At 62.3% G+C, this 13,961-nt stretch overlaps 6 protein-coding genes across 6 annotated transcripts in view; 3 read left to right on the top strand and 3 right to left on the bottom strand.

The window, feature by feature from the left end:
* Nucleotides 1-143: 143 nt before the first annotated feature.
* On the top strand, nucleotides 144-1,696 carry AMSG_07588 (uncharacterized protein). The gene has a single exon (XM_013900616.1). It carries the CDS (start codon nucleotides 305-307, stop codon nucleotides 1,475-1,477), a length of 1,173 nt encoding a protein of 390 aa, XP_013756070.1. The 5' UTR covers nucleotides 144-304; the 3' UTR covers nucleotides 1,478-1,696.
* Nucleotides 1,697-4,454: 2,758 nt separating this feature from the next.
* AMSG_07586 (uncharacterized protein) lies at nucleotides 4,455-6,413 on the bottom strand (the record flags this gene model as incomplete). Its single annotated transcript, XM_013900615.1, has 2 exons — nucleotides 4,455-6,037; nucleotides 6,242-6,413. The coding sequence occupies 2 exons, from the start codon at nucleotides 6,411-6,413 to the stop codon at nucleotides 4,455-4,457; spliced, it is 1,755 nt and encodes a 584-aa protein (XP_013756069.1).
* Nucleotides 6,414-7,431: 1,018 nt separating this feature from the next.
* On the top strand, nucleotides 7,432-8,917 carry AMSG_07585 (uncharacterized protein). The gene is made up of 2 exons (XM_013900614.1): nucleotides 7,432-7,703; nucleotides 8,249-8,917. The coding sequence occupies exons 1-2, from the start codon at nucleotides 7,498-7,500 to the stop codon at nucleotides 8,865-8,867; spliced, it is 825 nt and encodes a 274-aa protein (XP_013756068.1). The 5' UTR covers nucleotides 7,432-7,497; the 3' UTR covers nucleotides 8,868-8,917.
* Nucleotides 8,918-9,029: 112 nt separating this feature from the next.
* Nucleotides 9,030-9,603, bottom strand: AMSG_07584 (uncharacterized protein). The gene is made up of 2 exons (XM_013900613.1): nucleotides 9,521-9,603; nucleotides 9,030-9,293 (listed from the first exon to the last, which is right to left on the bottom strand). Exons 1-2 carry the CDS (start codon nucleotides 9,583-9,585, stop codon nucleotides 9,050-9,052), a joined length of 309 nt encoding a protein of 102 aa, XP_013756067.1. The 5' UTR covers nucleotides 9,586-9,603; the 3' UTR covers nucleotides 9,030-9,049.
* Nucleotides 9,604-10,161: 558 nt separating this feature from the next.
* Nucleotides 10,162-12,241, top strand: AMSG_07583 (uncharacterized protein; the record flags this gene model as incomplete). Its single annotated transcript, XM_013900612.1, has 2 exons — nucleotides 10,162-12,132; nucleotides 12,171-12,241. Coding segments are annotated over 2 exons (2,042 nt in total), but the record flags the coding sequence as incomplete, so codon positions are not given.
* A 307-nt stretch (nucleotides 12,242-12,548) lies between these two features.
* The window catches only part of AMSG_07582 (uncharacterized protein), a gene marked incomplete at both ends in the record, with an annotated part of 1,681 nt that continues 268 nt past the window's right edge, over nucleotides 12,549-13,961 (bottom strand). Inside the window, one exon of the mRNA XM_013900611.1 lies at nucleotides 12,549-13,565. Within this exon, the coding sequence (XP_013756065.1) occupies nucleotides 12,549-13,565 (1,017 nt within the window). The remainder of the gene's footprint in view (nucleotides 13,566-13,961) is intronic.

The raw sequence follows: 13,961 nt of genomic DNA, 5'->3' as shown, positions 1-13,961 counted from the left end.
GGGGATTGTTCGAGGCGGGGAGGCGGAGGAGAGAGGGGACGGGGAAAGGGGGGTGGGGGGAGGGGGTGGGGGGTTGCAGGTTCTGGGCTAGCCTGGCGGCAGCCTGTTGGAAGCCTGTCCGTGGCTGATGTGGTGCGGAGATTTTTTCCCAGATGCGGAAAAGCACATGTTCTCTCGCACAAGCCAGTCGCACGAAGACAGGCTTCCATTTGGAGACGGCGGCGATCGAACGTCTTGAGGGCACACCTCTCTACTTTGAGTCGTACCCCTTCCACCCCCTCTACCCTCCCAACCAACCCGTGAAATGTGTGACAACCCCTCGTTCAACGGCGCCTACGCCAACCGTGGCTCTGCCACTCCCGAGCTTGAGCTGTATGCTGGGTCGTCCAGCCTTCCTGGCCTCGATTTTGTTCGTCTGGTCGGGTCGCCTTCGCCGAGCCTGTGTCTGTCCATGCCGACCACTCCCGAGCTAGACTCTCGGCCCTCCGTCTCAATGTCGCCCTCCGAAGGAGCCTCGAGTCCTCCGCAAGAGATGGACTCCTCTCTGTCCGTGGACGAACTTCTGTCGGGCGTTTCTCTGACCTCCTCGCCTGAGGGTATCAGCGACATGCTCACACCCTCGGAACTTGGCGTGTGGTCGTCGTTGTCTGCCTCACCTGGGGACCCGATCTTTGTCGGAAACTCCTCGTCGTGGGCCACTTCGTCGTACGCGTCGTCGGCCACCTCGTCGTCGCCGCAGCCCGAAACAGTGCCGCTCATGGCCGAGCCTCAGCCCATGATCCGTACCCTGGCTGAGCGCCGTAACTCTGTCAAGAACGTGCTCAAGGCTCAGTTCGCCAAGATTGCGGATCTTTTCCCGCAACCGGCCAAGAAGCGGAGTTGCGACCGCATTCGTGTGAAGCGGGTGCCTCTGCTCGTCGAGGGGGTCATCGACCGGCTCCTCACCGCTCTTTCGCCGGATAAGCTCCCCCCTTTTGAGCGTGTCATCCGTAAGTCCACGCCGGCCATCCCTTCCGCGGTGTTTGCTGCCCTAGAGGCTGGCTCGCCCACTGGTGCCGTGCGTGCTCTGAACCTTCCCGAGTGCCGCCTCATGGAGGTGTACCACAGCACTTCCGGAGACCGCGCGAATGCGATTGTCGAGCACGTGAAGGCGATGTTTGACGAGGACGCCGATACGCCCTTTCAGAACCTCTTCAACCTCTTTGTTAAGTTCTTCTGTGCGCTTGCGCTTATTATGGCCTGCGGCTCGCCGAGCTCCAACTGTTTCAAGACCGACGAAGTGGTCCAGGGCATGCTCAATTCGCTTTACAACCTGGCCTGCAAGGGCCAGTTGAAAACGACTGCACGCGCAGTCGAGGCCTGGTTTGCCAAGTACGACATGCCGCCGATCGGCTCCAAGCGCGCGCGTACCCCCGCAACATTCGACTCTGACGACAACGCTCGCCGAAGCAAGCGTCATCAGGGTCTCAAATATTAAGCTCGTTGGGGAGCCTTCAGGCTCCCCTCGACATTTAATCATATGATGATATATATAGAAATGGAAGTCGACTCATGACCAATTTACGCCACGACGACCGGCCGCTCGGCCTCGTCGGGCGGTCGCGATTGTGCATTTGCTCGACTTTTTGAAGTAACCGCACGTACCATATGTGTACAGCGCGGCCTTTTTTTTTTTGAAGTAAAACGCATGCGTTTAGCCCTCCTCGGGGCCAAGAGCAAGCGCTGCGCGCGCCGCAAGCTGCGCCGGGCAGGCGCGCCGCTCGTCGCGCAGCATGCCTTCACAACTTCGGGATCGGATCGATCCACAGGCGGTTGCCCTTCGTCCACATGCGCATCACTCCACCTGCCACTCGCCGACATCACAAGTCGTGTGCCTGTTCTTCTCCTTCGGCTCCTGCCTCGGCCCGAACCAGTCGTTGCTGAGACCCCATTTTGCCACTTTTCGTGGTGTTTGACATGGTTAGAGCAGGTGTGTGAAGGGGGAGAGAGTGGAGAACGATGAAGGGGGGAGGAGGCCATCGTGATCGTTTCAGGGAGAGAGAGGGGCGAGCGATGGCTCATGTTTGTGCATCCTGATGCCATCGCGGCCTGCCAGTCGAGCGAAGCCCAGTGTTTTTTGGCCATCTCCCCACTCTGCCCACGATGGATGGCCGTCTGCCCACGATGGATGGCCATCTCCCCACTCTGCCCACGATGGATGGCCGTCTGCCCACGATGGATGGCCATCTGCCCACTCTGCCCACGATGGATGGCCATCTCCCCACTCTGCCCACGATGAATGGCCGTCTGCCCACGATGGATGGCCATCTCCCCACTCTGCCCACGATGAATGGCCGTCTGCCCACAATGAATGGCCATCTCCCCACTCTGCCCACGATGGATGGCCGTCTGCCCACGATGGATGGCCATCTCCCCACTCTGCCCACGATGAATGGCCGTCTGCCCACAATGAATGGCCCTCTGCCAACGATCAAATGAACGATTCCTCGTAAAGTAGACTCGTGTCGCCCCCCACCTGACCCCCTCCCCCCCCACCCGGGCAGGCCATGTCATACGCGCCACCGGGCTCGACAGCAGCCAACCAGGCGGTGAGCGAACTCCTTGCCAAAGGCTCCCGCATCTCCACTCTGCTCGACACCCTCCTGGTGCCCACCACAGGCGCTGCTGCTGCTGCTGCTGCTGCTGCTGCTGGCGGTGGCGGTGGCGGTGGCGGAGGTGCCACTTCGCCGCTGTCGGCAGCGAGCACCTCGCCTAGTTCGGGAACAGCCACGCCACATACACCGTCATCATCAAGGTCAAACTCGGCAACGACCTCGCCTACAGCCTCATCGCCAGATGGACAGCATTCGCTGCAGCCTATGCGGATGGTGGCCACCGGGAGCGGGGCGAGTGTCGAGGCCGGAATCTCTGCGCAGGCGCAATTGGCTCACTCGCCCGCTGACGCCTCCTCGCATCCGCCTGCCGTCGCCGCTCTCGAGCCCGCGCCTGGTGCACTCACTCCCATGGTTGCGTTGGGCATGGGCACTCCGGACGTCCTGCCACATGCTGTGGCTAGCAGCGACGGCGAGGTCTCGTCGAGCGGAGCCATCGCGCCCGCCGCTGCCGCTGTGGCCGTCACGCCGGTCCTCGATCCGTCGTCGGGCTACGCGCCGTATGCAGGCACTGTCCTCGCCAGCTGTCTTGAGCGGGCGCGGAAGGAGACAGCGCGACTGCTGGGCGAAGCAAAGGCGAGGACGGGCGCGTTTGCGGCCGTGCCGACCTTTCTGGACCCGCAGACCCACGACTGCCCGCCGCCGCCGGACCCGCTCGACCCGCTCCCGCCGTCGCTGCTGACTAAGGAGATGGCGGTGCTTGCGTCGCAAATCCAGGCACGCGAGCGAACGCGCGGGGCGATGGTCGACGTGCTGGTGCGTAAGGGGGTGGTCCCGCTGTCGGCGGCGATGAACATGGCGGCCGGCGTGGGCGACGACGACGACGCCGCCCCTCCGCCTGACACCACCAGGTGGCACCAGGCATGGATCCTTGTCTCGCGGCGGAACGCCATGGGCCTGCTTTACGAGCGCGCGCCCGACGCCAACAGCGGCGAAACGCCGCCGCTGGTCGGCGTCTTGCCTGTAGATGGCGCCAACCAAGTGTCCAAGCTCTCGCCGTCGGACGTCTTTGCGCTGTGCGACGACACCGGCTCGGGCTCGGGCAACATTTACCTCGGCGTCCAGCTCCGGCGCGGAGTCGGCTTTGTGGTCCGCTTCCGCATGCCATCAGACAAGATCCAGCGCGATCTCGCCAGCTCGCTTGCTGGCTCGGGCGGCGCGGCGCCGTCGGCGCTGCTCCCGCACTCGCGGCGGACGCCCGACTCGCTGCAGCTCGACTTGCTCCCGTCGGGCGCGTCGTCGCTGGGCGCAGGCTCGTCGGCCGGCGGCTCGTCATCGAGCTCGCGACTCAACGCGTCGTACGGGCTGAGCGCGCTCGGTCTCTCGGCATCGAGCTCTGCGCTGGGTGGCGACCGTGGGAACGGCTCGTCGGGCCTGCGGGTCTCCAACTTTGCCTCGCTCCAGGCCATGTCGTACGAGTCGACGCCACGCATGCTGTCGGATCTAGGCGGCCTCGGGCGGGCTGCATCGCACAAGACGCGGCGCGGTGGCGGTGGAAGCGGCGGGAGCAGCAGCGGAGGCTCCTCGCGCCCAGCGTACCGCATCATGAACGTGCTGGGATGGCACAACCGACCACGCGGCGAGGTCGCGGACTCGCTCCGGGCGCGGCGCGATCTCTCCACCTTTGGCGGCTCGGCCACCTTTGGCCCGCTCGGCATGCACGCACCCTTCACTCTGCCAGCGCTGGTCGATGTGGCCATCGCGCACGACGCGCGGGCGACATGGGAGGCAGCACGCAAGGCGCGGGCGATTGGGGCGCTGCTGGCGTAGGCGTCGGACGGGTGTGCGTGTTGTGGGCGTCGTTTACATCTCGCCGTCAAAGCCGACAAAGCCCGTGAGCTTGAACAGGTCGTAGTAGGGCTTGGACGGGAGCGCCTGGCACCAGGACCAGAGCGAGGTGAGACGGCCGTCGATGCACGAGCCGGCTTGGATAAAGTTTGCGCCACCCGAACCGTCAAAGGCGTGGAGGAAGAGGTCGTGGAGGATGGCAAGGCGGGCGGTGGGGAGATCGGTCCACGCGCTGTTGACAAAGCTCTCGATGATGTTGTCGTCGTCGACGAGCTGGCCGAGGTTGTTGACGGCGGTGACGATGGGGGTGCAGGCGCGGGCGACGGCGTTGTACTTGTCGATAAAGGCCAGGGCGTTGGGCACCATGTCGTCGCCGACGTGGACGACGGCCGAGCCAACCCACGCGCCGCGGAAGGAGGCCTGAACGGTGTTGACGAGCGAGCGCATGGCGCGGGCAATACGCGGGGCGGCCTGGACGCGGTTGAGACCCTGGCCGGTGTCACGGAGCTCGTACGGCGAGGCCGGATCGAGCAGATCGGCGTCGGCGAGGTACCACAGATGGAACATGTCAAAGGTGACGGCCGACCAGAGGCGGAGCGTCTGGTTGACAAACTGGAACTGGCGGGCGTGGCCGTGGGTGAGCCTCGCACCGCCGACACCCTCGGCGATAGCCAGCGAGTACTCACCGTCGACGGTCTGAGGGTCAAAGTACGAGGCCAGGTAGCCCTGGAGCTGGACGACGGGGACGCGGGCAAAGCGAAGATAGGCAAAGTTGTCGGCCATCGAGTAGATGGCCTGGGCAATGTCGTCCTCGTCAGCACGCGACGACATGTACTTGCGGGCGAGGACCCGCTGCGCCCGCTCCTTGGCTTTGATCTCGGCGTTGATGACCGGCCGGGACTTGCCCTCGGGCATGATCTCGCGAGTGGCGGTGGCGAGTGCAGGCTCGTGGAGCAGGCCCTCAGCGCCAACGGAGCGGAGGTACGTCGCCACCGTCTTGATCTCCTTCACCAGCGAGAAGCCCAGGAGCTCTTGCACGCCAGCAGACTGTGAGTCCTGCAGGATGTAGATGAGCTTGACATACAGGTCGCGGTCGCAGTCCGGGTTGGAGACCTGGTGCCTGCGGTAGACCTCAAAGACCCTGCGGAGGAACTTGGCGTAGCGGTTAAAGTCGCGCGAGTCGACGACGGTGCGGCCCTCCTCCATGGCCGAGGCCGTGATGATGCCCGAGCAGAGTGCGGCGATGTTCTTGATCTGGACCATGGTCCGCTTGGCGGCGTGGCGGAAGACCTTGTCCACCCGGTCGGTGTAGGGCAGGACCCGGACGGCGTTCTTGACCAGCCGCAGCAGCTTTCGCTCCTTGGCCGTGAGTCGCATGGGGATGTACTTTGCCCGCTCTGCGTAGTCGAGCACCTCTCCGGCAGCTTCACCTCCGGCGTCCTCTCTCCCACTCAGCGGCATGCCCACGCCTGCGGCGACGACCTCGTCCATATCCACGGCAGTATCATCTCCACCGGACAGGCCTGCGGCGGCGAGAGCCGGAGCAAGTGACGAGACGGCGCCGTCGAGGATCTTAGGCACGTGACTAGCACGTGTACCTCTCCGATGCAGAGCAGTAAAGCACACATCACACAGCTCATCCAGACACGTCCCACACCTCACACTCGCATCCGTCCGGCACTCGACGCACAGCAGGCGCGAGGGTGATGGCGACGATGGCGACGGCGCACTCGGAGCAGGAGCAGGAGCAGCAGCAGGAGTACTTGAACACGATGCAGATGGACCAGATGACGAAGGCATACCACCAAATCCAGACGGCGATGCCATGTGGGCGTTGGCTCCGGTGGCAGTCGCTTCCCCACCAGAGACAGCGGGAGAGAGTGAGTCAGCCAGGTCGTCGTCGTCGTCGTCAGAGGCGTCAAGAAGCTCGCGGAGGCGGAGGACCCGCTCTGAGGGCTCGGGCTCGGTGCTCATGAAGGACCCCGTTTTGGTGTGGCTGGGGAGGGGGAGGGGTGGTTTGGAGAGGGACGGGGGGAGGGTAAGGGGGAGGGGGAGAGGGAGAGGGGGGGGGAGGGAGGGGAGGGGGGATGTGGGATCGTATCGGAATGAATGGGTGGAAGGAGATGGGGGGGAGAGAGGGGGAGGGGGAGGGGGGATCTGATCGGGGTGTTTGAGGTGGATCGGGGTGTTTGAGGTGGGGGGGTTGGGGGAGGGGAGGGATGGTGTTGGAACGAATGGAGGCAACGAGGAGAGGGGCGGCAATCCCGATCAGCGCCGAGAGGACGCACAACATAGCATCTGCCGTACGCCATCGGTCCCTGTCCGCCGCGTCAGCAGTGTGTCGTGCTGATTCTTGATTGCTGGATGGGCTTTGACGGCCAGGTCCATGGCGTCAAGCACATGCTCTGATGGGCACTCTGCTTTGCACCATGCGCCGCGAGATCACTGCACGACCAGAACAAGGACTGACAATAGGAGCATCACCAACGAATCAATAGCATTATTGACGATCCAAGCCCATGTCCCATCGCACCACAGCAGCTACCACGTGCGCGGCGAGCGGGACTTGCAGTCCTCCCGAGCGGGGGCGAAGCGGGGGATGATCCTCCGGGCCATCTCCCTCCCCTCTCCCTCCGCATCCAACCGCCCCAAATCCCCCTCCACCTCTGATCACACTCTTTCCTCCCTTCTCCCTCCCTCTCCCTCTCCCCCTTCTCCCTCCCCTCCTTATTCCCTTTATCCCATCCCTCCATCCCCCGGGTCACGTGCGCGCGCGCGACGAAAAAAAAGGACTCTGTCGCGCTAACAAACACAAACAAACGAATGAAGGAACGATTGAACGTGCGAACAATTGAACGAACGAATGATTGAACGATTGAGCGCCCTCCACCACCGCCGCCTCGCCCTTGCTCCCCGCTCCCCCCCTCCCTCCCCTCCCCCCGCTCCCTCCCCGCTGTACTACCTACGACCCGAGTGGAAGAGTGAGAAAGTGGAGATGACCTCACGCAAGCAAGCAAGAACACGCAGTGGTACACCTCACTCTCACTAACTTGTGGTCATGAGCTTTGACATGAGCCGTCTTACGAGTCTCTCGGGTGTTATGGAGGTCATGGAGTCGGAGGAGGACAAGGCTCTGGGCGTGGTCATCGCCATGGTGGCCTGGTTCATTCTCCTGGCCATCACTATGATCATTGGTCCTATGGCTCCCTTCTTTGCTACCTTTAAGCCCAAGGACCGCATGCCCTACTACCTCCGCATTGTTCGGTATGTCCCACTCTCTCTGTGTGCTGTAGTGGGGGTTGGGGGGGGGGAGGGGGGGGAGGGAGGGGTGGTTGGTGCTGGCGGTGACTCACTGGTGGACAAACGGTGGCTGGCTTTGGACATGGGGCACGCTGATGATGATGATGATGATGATGATGGGTGATGATGATGACGATGATGATGATGACCATAACCATGATGATGATGATGATGATGATGACCATGACCATGACCATGATGACGATGATGATGATGATGATGATGATGATGATGATGATGATGATGATGATGATGATGATGATGATGACCATAACCATGACGATGATGATGATGACGATGATGGTGCTGTGCTCCTGCACATCCTGTTGGTCATGGCTGTGTTATGCTGCATCTCCTGCTGCTGTTGATCCTGCTCCTGCTGCTGGTCCTGGTCCTGGTTCCTATGGCTTTGTTTTGCTGCATCTCCTGTTCCCACTGCTCCTGGTCGTTTTGGTCGTGATCTGCTGCACTTGGACATTGTCGTGGCAATCCGTTGTCGGCGAGTGCAGGTCGGTGGCTGGCTTCTACGGCCTCTACAATGGCCTGCATCTGCTGCTCAAGACCGAGCTGTACGCCGAGCTCGCGGCGGACCCGGTGACGGGCGTCAACCCGGCGTCGTACCTGTTCATGAAGACCATCCTGGCGTTCTTTGCCTTCGAAATGATCACGTACCTGTACGTCTCGCAGGTCTGGGGCCGCTCGGACTCGACCCTTCTCATCCACCACATCCTCGGCCTCGCTGGCTACTCGATCTACCTCTGGTCCGGCATCGGCTTCTGGTGGGGCGTGTGCCTCTTTACCGAGGAGATCTCGGCGCCGTTCACCGGCGTCTCGTGGGTCCTCAGCAAGCTCAACAAGCCGCACACCGTGACTTGGCTCATCAACCAGTGGATCCTCGTCGTGGTTTGGGTCTTCTTCCGCTGCGGCATCGACCTCATGCTCCTCGGCAACTACTTTGTCCAGCTCCCGCGCTCCTTCCAGATCCTCCCCTACGTCTCGCAGGCCATGCTCTTTGTCGGCACCGGCACCATGGCCCTCTACCTTAACCCGTACTGGCTCAAGGTCAAGGCCACCAACGCCCTCAACTGGTCGCCCGAGCCCAACAAGTCGTTCCGCAAGCGCGAGTAACCCCCTCAGCTAACACTCTCACTTCTGCCACGCACCGGGCTATCCTACGCCCACAGCCATCTGCTCATCAGCCGCTGGCTGTCCGTCCGCCGACCACCCGTCCACCAGACCACCCATCCACCGCACAAAAGACGATGATGGCTGTGTCATGCAAGAGGGAGGTGGTAGCGCGATGGCGATGTTTACATGTCTGCGGTGCGACGAGAGCTGACAGCGGTGACAACGTTGTCCTTGACAGCGACGACAGTAGTACCAGCATCAGTCTCAATGGCCACCATAGGAGAGCCCGAGCCAGGCATGGCCATAGCAGCGTTAGCCACACCGGCCACATAGCCAGCAGCAGGCGAGGTCATGACACCCTTGGTGCCGAGACAGAGACCGTCGAGCTGAGCAGCAACAACACCATTCACATTCTCCTTCTTCGAACTACACCCACCCACACCCATGCCCACACCCAAAACATTGATTTCCATTCGGCAATGAGTATACCCCTTCACTCTGACCATGTCATGCCCTCCCTCCTCCTCCCCCCCCATTCCTCCTCCCAAGTCACGCTCCGCTCCCTCCAGGTCATCTTCCCCCCTCCCCCCTCCCGCCACCTCTTCAACACCCTCTACCACCCCTGCCATACACATAAAACAGATAAAACTTACATAGTGTTGAGAGCACCAATGAGCTCGCTCTCCATGCCGACTTCGGCGCTCAGTGCCTTATCCATGGTCGCTAGCGGAGGTTGAGTGTGCCCCCTCCCCCCCCCCCCCCCTCCCCCCCCCACGCTCTGTCACTCGTCGCCCGTTCGCCGGCTCAGCGACCATCTCCTCGAGCCATCGGTGGGATGACCTGGTCCGAGCTCCGATAACTCTCTGCTCACTCTCTCTGATCACCTGCACTAAACCGCACCCCATTCCCTTTCTGCTCCCCTCTACCGTAGCTGCCCGATCCCCCCCCGATCTCCCCCCTGCCCCTTCTTTGCCACACGCCCGGTTTCGCCCGCAACTCCCCACTGCGCCCCGCCAGCTCCTCCTCCCCCCACCCCCGCTCACCTCCCCACCCCCCACCCCCCACCCCACTCCACCCAACCATGTCAGGTACCCCCCCCCCCTCCCACTATCCCCCCCCCCCCCCCCTCCCTCCTCCCACATGTCACTCACACCCTTACCATCACCCAACCCGGCAGCTGGACCCCCACCGGTGGCGGGCATGGCAGACGAGGAACGGCCGCTGTGGTCAGAGGAAGCAGATGCTATTATGGAAGGACGTGAGATGTACACGCCCAAGGCAAGGCATAGGGATGCCATGACTCTCTGGCTCAATGACCTGCTGAGTGCTACAGGGAGAGAGATCAAGTACATTGATGAAGATCTGAGAGATGGCGTCGTCTTTCTGGCCCTCCTTGAGTACTTGGCCGGCTACTCGTTTGCTGCAAACAGGAAGAACACTACCTTTGAGCCTACGTCGGGTGCTGAAAAGCTGGAGAACTTGCGCGCTGTTTGGGAGTTCTTTGCCGAACAGTTGGGCGTCGATCTTGCTCCCGATCGCCCCGACGAGGTCATGATGAACGATCAGGTGGCGTACAGGGTCCTCCTCCGCGTGGCTTACATGTACAACCTCGGCGATCCAACGTATCTCCCGCCGAGTCTGGAGGCAGAACTCGAGGCTGCGCCGGTCATCATTGAGAAGGCCGACTTCAACCCTGTGGCTGACCGCGACTACGACACTCGCCACCTGCTCATGGTCAAGGCGAGATACGAGGGCGCCGAGAAGCTGGTCCAGCTCCCGATTGTGGCGCCGGCTGGAGTCTGTCTCTACATTATGGGTCTTCGCTTTGGGCTGGAGATCTGCGACGTCTCCAAGTGGGATCTGCTCATGGTCCAGCCGTCGGGAAAGACTTCCAAGATCAAGCCGGACAAGCCGCTCGAGTCGTTTGCGCACCTCCACGGCCAGATCTTCAACTTGATGCGCAAAGATCCCGAGATCGAGCCGACAGACCTTCTCCTCCGTGTGGCCATGGACGAGAGCGCGTCGGTCATCAAGACTGTTCCACTCAAGGCGCAGTACTCGACGATAGTGGCGGTGTACAAGGTGTGGGAGGCCGTGGGCGACAAGTCGGCCAACTTTGCGGCCTTCTCGCTGAAGACCGAGTCCGGCAAGACGCTCAAGCATGCAAAGTCGCTCGAGTCGGCCGGCCTTGCCTCGCGCGACCTGGTCTACTACGTTTGCGTCGACGAGGAGGCCGCGGCAGTGGCGGCCACAAAGGTCGACGAGAAGCACCTTGCTGAGGAGGACAAGCTCTACCTCCGCATCGAGCTTGCCGAGACTGGCACGGTCAAGCTCCTGTGCTTTGACAAGAACCTGACGGTGGCGTCGGCCATGAACGAGATCGGCGTCAAGTTTGAGATCATCAACGTTGTCGACTACTTCCTCAAGTCGGACAAGAAGGGCACGCTCAAGCTGACCAAGACGCTCGCCGACTACAAGTTTGAGAATCGCGACGAGATGCAGTTTCTTCTCCACAAGGGCAAGATCCGCGAGAACGGCCGCCTCGAGTTTTCGGTTGACTCGATCCTGCCTTCCGAGTGGGACGACATTCTCGAGGCTGCTGGCATCGACAAGACGAAGCTGCGGACCCGTAAGGAGACCATGCAGATCCGCGACTTTGTGGCCGAGCACCTGCTGGCCGGCGGCGCTGACGGCGCAAGCGCAAGCGGCGCCCCAGCGCCCGCACCCAAGCCCGCCCGCAAGCCGCTGCCTGGCGGGCTCAAGCCGGCCGGCAAGGCCGCCAAGCGACTCTCGCTCACACCCGCCGGCCGGGCCAGGAGCCCTGGCCCCGGCCCCGGCCCGATTAATCCCAAGCCCAAGCCTGCTGTGGCGGCCAAGCCTGCTGTGGCGGCCAAGCCTGCTGTGGCGGCCAAGCCTGCTGTGGCGGCCAAGCCTGCTGTGGCGGCCAAGCCTGCTGTGGCGGCCAAGCCTGTTGTGGCGGCCAAGCCTGTCGGCGGGCCGCCTCCGATTGCTGCCAAGCCGCGAGTTACCAACGCGGCGGTGGCGGGGATGGACGCGTCAGCCAAGTCTGCGCTGGCGTCTGCGCTTGCAGCACAGTTTGGGGCGGCGGGAGCGGCCAAGACGGCAGCGGCGCCTATGGCGGCGCCCGAGGCCGTTGCGTTCGACGCAGACGGATACGATGCCGAGGGCTTTGATGCCCAGGGCTACGACCGCAATGGCTTTGACCGGCTCGGCTACGACCGCAACGGCTACGACGCTGCGGGGGGTACTGGGACACGGCGGGCAACTACATCGACGCGGCAGGTGGCATTACCGACGTCGAGGGCGGATACACCGACGCAGCCGGCGTGTACTATCCGCCCGGCACGTACTAGTTTTATCCCTTAGCGGTACGGTCGTTCGGACGCATTGTCGCGCGTCTCAAAGTGAACAACTCGATGATGCTTGACTCCCAGGTCACCGGCCGACGCTGCGCGACGCTGCGCGACGCGTCCATCTCTGCATCGCCGACTGTTTCTGTTGTGGCCCACCAGTGACCACGGCAGCCATTAACACATTGTACTACTCTTTTACCGCGATCGATGGACGTTGCGACGTTTGTGGAGCGTTGCTGTGCGCGGCTTGCGCGATGGACAAATGTGTCCACTCCGTACCGTAAAGGATAAAAGGCGGATGAGCGGTTCACGCATCCATCAGCGGCGGCGCAGACGCGTTTTCAAGGAGGAGGCGGACGACGTCAGCGTGACCGTTTGCTGTAGCCCAGTGGACGGCACAGTTGCCTTTGACGGCGTCGCCAATGGCGGTATCTGCGCCATGCTCCAGAAGAAGCTTGACCATGTCGTAGTGGCCGGCCCGCGAGGCAACGTGGAGAGCGGTCAAGCCGCGCTTGTTGGGCATATCGGCCTGGACGCCGTCGGCAAGCATCTGAGCGACGACGCCAAAGTCGTTTGCCGCGGCGCGCTCGACGAGGTGGTCGCCTTGGGAGGCGACGCCCGCGCCCTTGACAGGTGACTTTGCCGATGCGTGAGTCTTGCGGGCGGCCATGAGCAAGGCCTTGATGTCCCGGCCAATGAGCTCAATCTCGGGCGCCTCGACGGTAACGAGCGAGTTGACGAGGCGCAGCGGATCAGAGCCCGTCGAAACCGAGGCGCCAAGCTCGAGCAGGTCACGGACAACCTCGACGTGACCGTGGGCGGCAGCGATGCCAAGCGCAGTCCAACCGTCGCGGTTGGTGGCGTTGAGCGAGACCTCAGACATAGCGGCGAGGCGGGCGATGACGCCGGTCTGGCCCTTGGCAGCGGCATAGTGGAGCTTGGCGTTGAGGATAGCCGAGACAATGGCCGACGAACCGGCAGAAGTGGCAGCATCAAGCGGCGACTTGCCGGTGTTGGTGTAGCTCCACAGCGACGCGCCAGCGTCGATGAGAAAGTTGGCCAGCTTGGCGTGACCACCGGCTGCAGCGAGGAACAGCGCCGACTCGCCGTTGTGATTGGTGGCGTCGATGTCTGCGCCGTTTTCCAGCAGCAGCTCGGCGATGGTCACCGAGCCAGTGGAGGCAGCGAGGTGGAGCGGGAGCTCACCCTGGCCGTTGGCGTGGTTGTACACGTCGCGATTGACCTCGACCTCTTCGCCAAGCTTGTCGAGGTAGTCGATGGACGAGAACGAGTGCATGCGGCCCTTGGATCCGGAGCGGCGGAACTCTGCGCCATGTCGAGCAGAATCAGGTGCAGCGCCACGCAGTGAATGAGAGTGATGAGTGCGACGAGTGCGCATTGCGCGGTGGATGGCATGGATGGCATGGATGGCATGGATGGCATGGATGTGATGGATGTGATGGATGTGATGGATGTGATGGATGTGATGGATGTGATGGATGTGATGGATGTGATGGATGTGATGATGTGATGGATGTGATGGATGTGATGGATGTGATGGATGTGATGGATGTGATGGATGTGATGGATGTGATGGATGGCATGGATGTGATGGATGTGATGGATGTGATGGATGTGATGGATGTGATGGATGTGATGGATGTGATGGATGTGATGGATGTGATGGATGTGATGGATGTGATGATGTGATGGATGTGAT

This window comes from Thecamonas trahens, assembly GCF_000142905.1.
Source record: "Thecamonas trahens ATCC 50062 unplaced genomic scaffold supercont1.35, whole genome shotgun sequence".
NCBI classification, from domain to species: Eukaryota; order Apusomonadida; family Apusomonadidae; genus Thecamonas; species Thecamonas trahens.
This window is presented reverse-complemented; position numbering and strand designations above follow the sequence as displayed.

Excerpts from the sequence above, each read along its gene's own strand:
- AMSG_07588 (XM_013900616.1), top strand. The coding sequence starts at position 305 with ATGTGTGACAACCCCTCGTTCAACGGCGCCTACGCCAACCGTGGCTCT.
- AMSG_07585 (XM_013900614.1), top strand. The coding sequence starts at position 7,498 with ATGAGCTTTGACATGAGCCGTCTTACGAGTCTCTCGGGTGTTATGGAG. Across the intron at positions 7,704-8,248 it reads TACTACCTCCGCATTGTTCG|GTCGGTGGCTGGCTTCTACG; the intron begins GTATGTCCCACT and ends CGGCGAGTGCAG.
- AMSG_07584 (XM_013900613.1), bottom strand. The coding sequence starts at position 9,585 with ATGGATAAGGCACTGAGCGCCGAAGTCGGCATGGAGAGCGAGCTCATT. Across the intron at positions 9,294-9,520 it reads ATTGGTGCTCTCAACACTAT|TTCGAAGAAGGAGAATGTGA; the intron begins GTAAGTTTTATC and ends GGGTGGGTGTAG.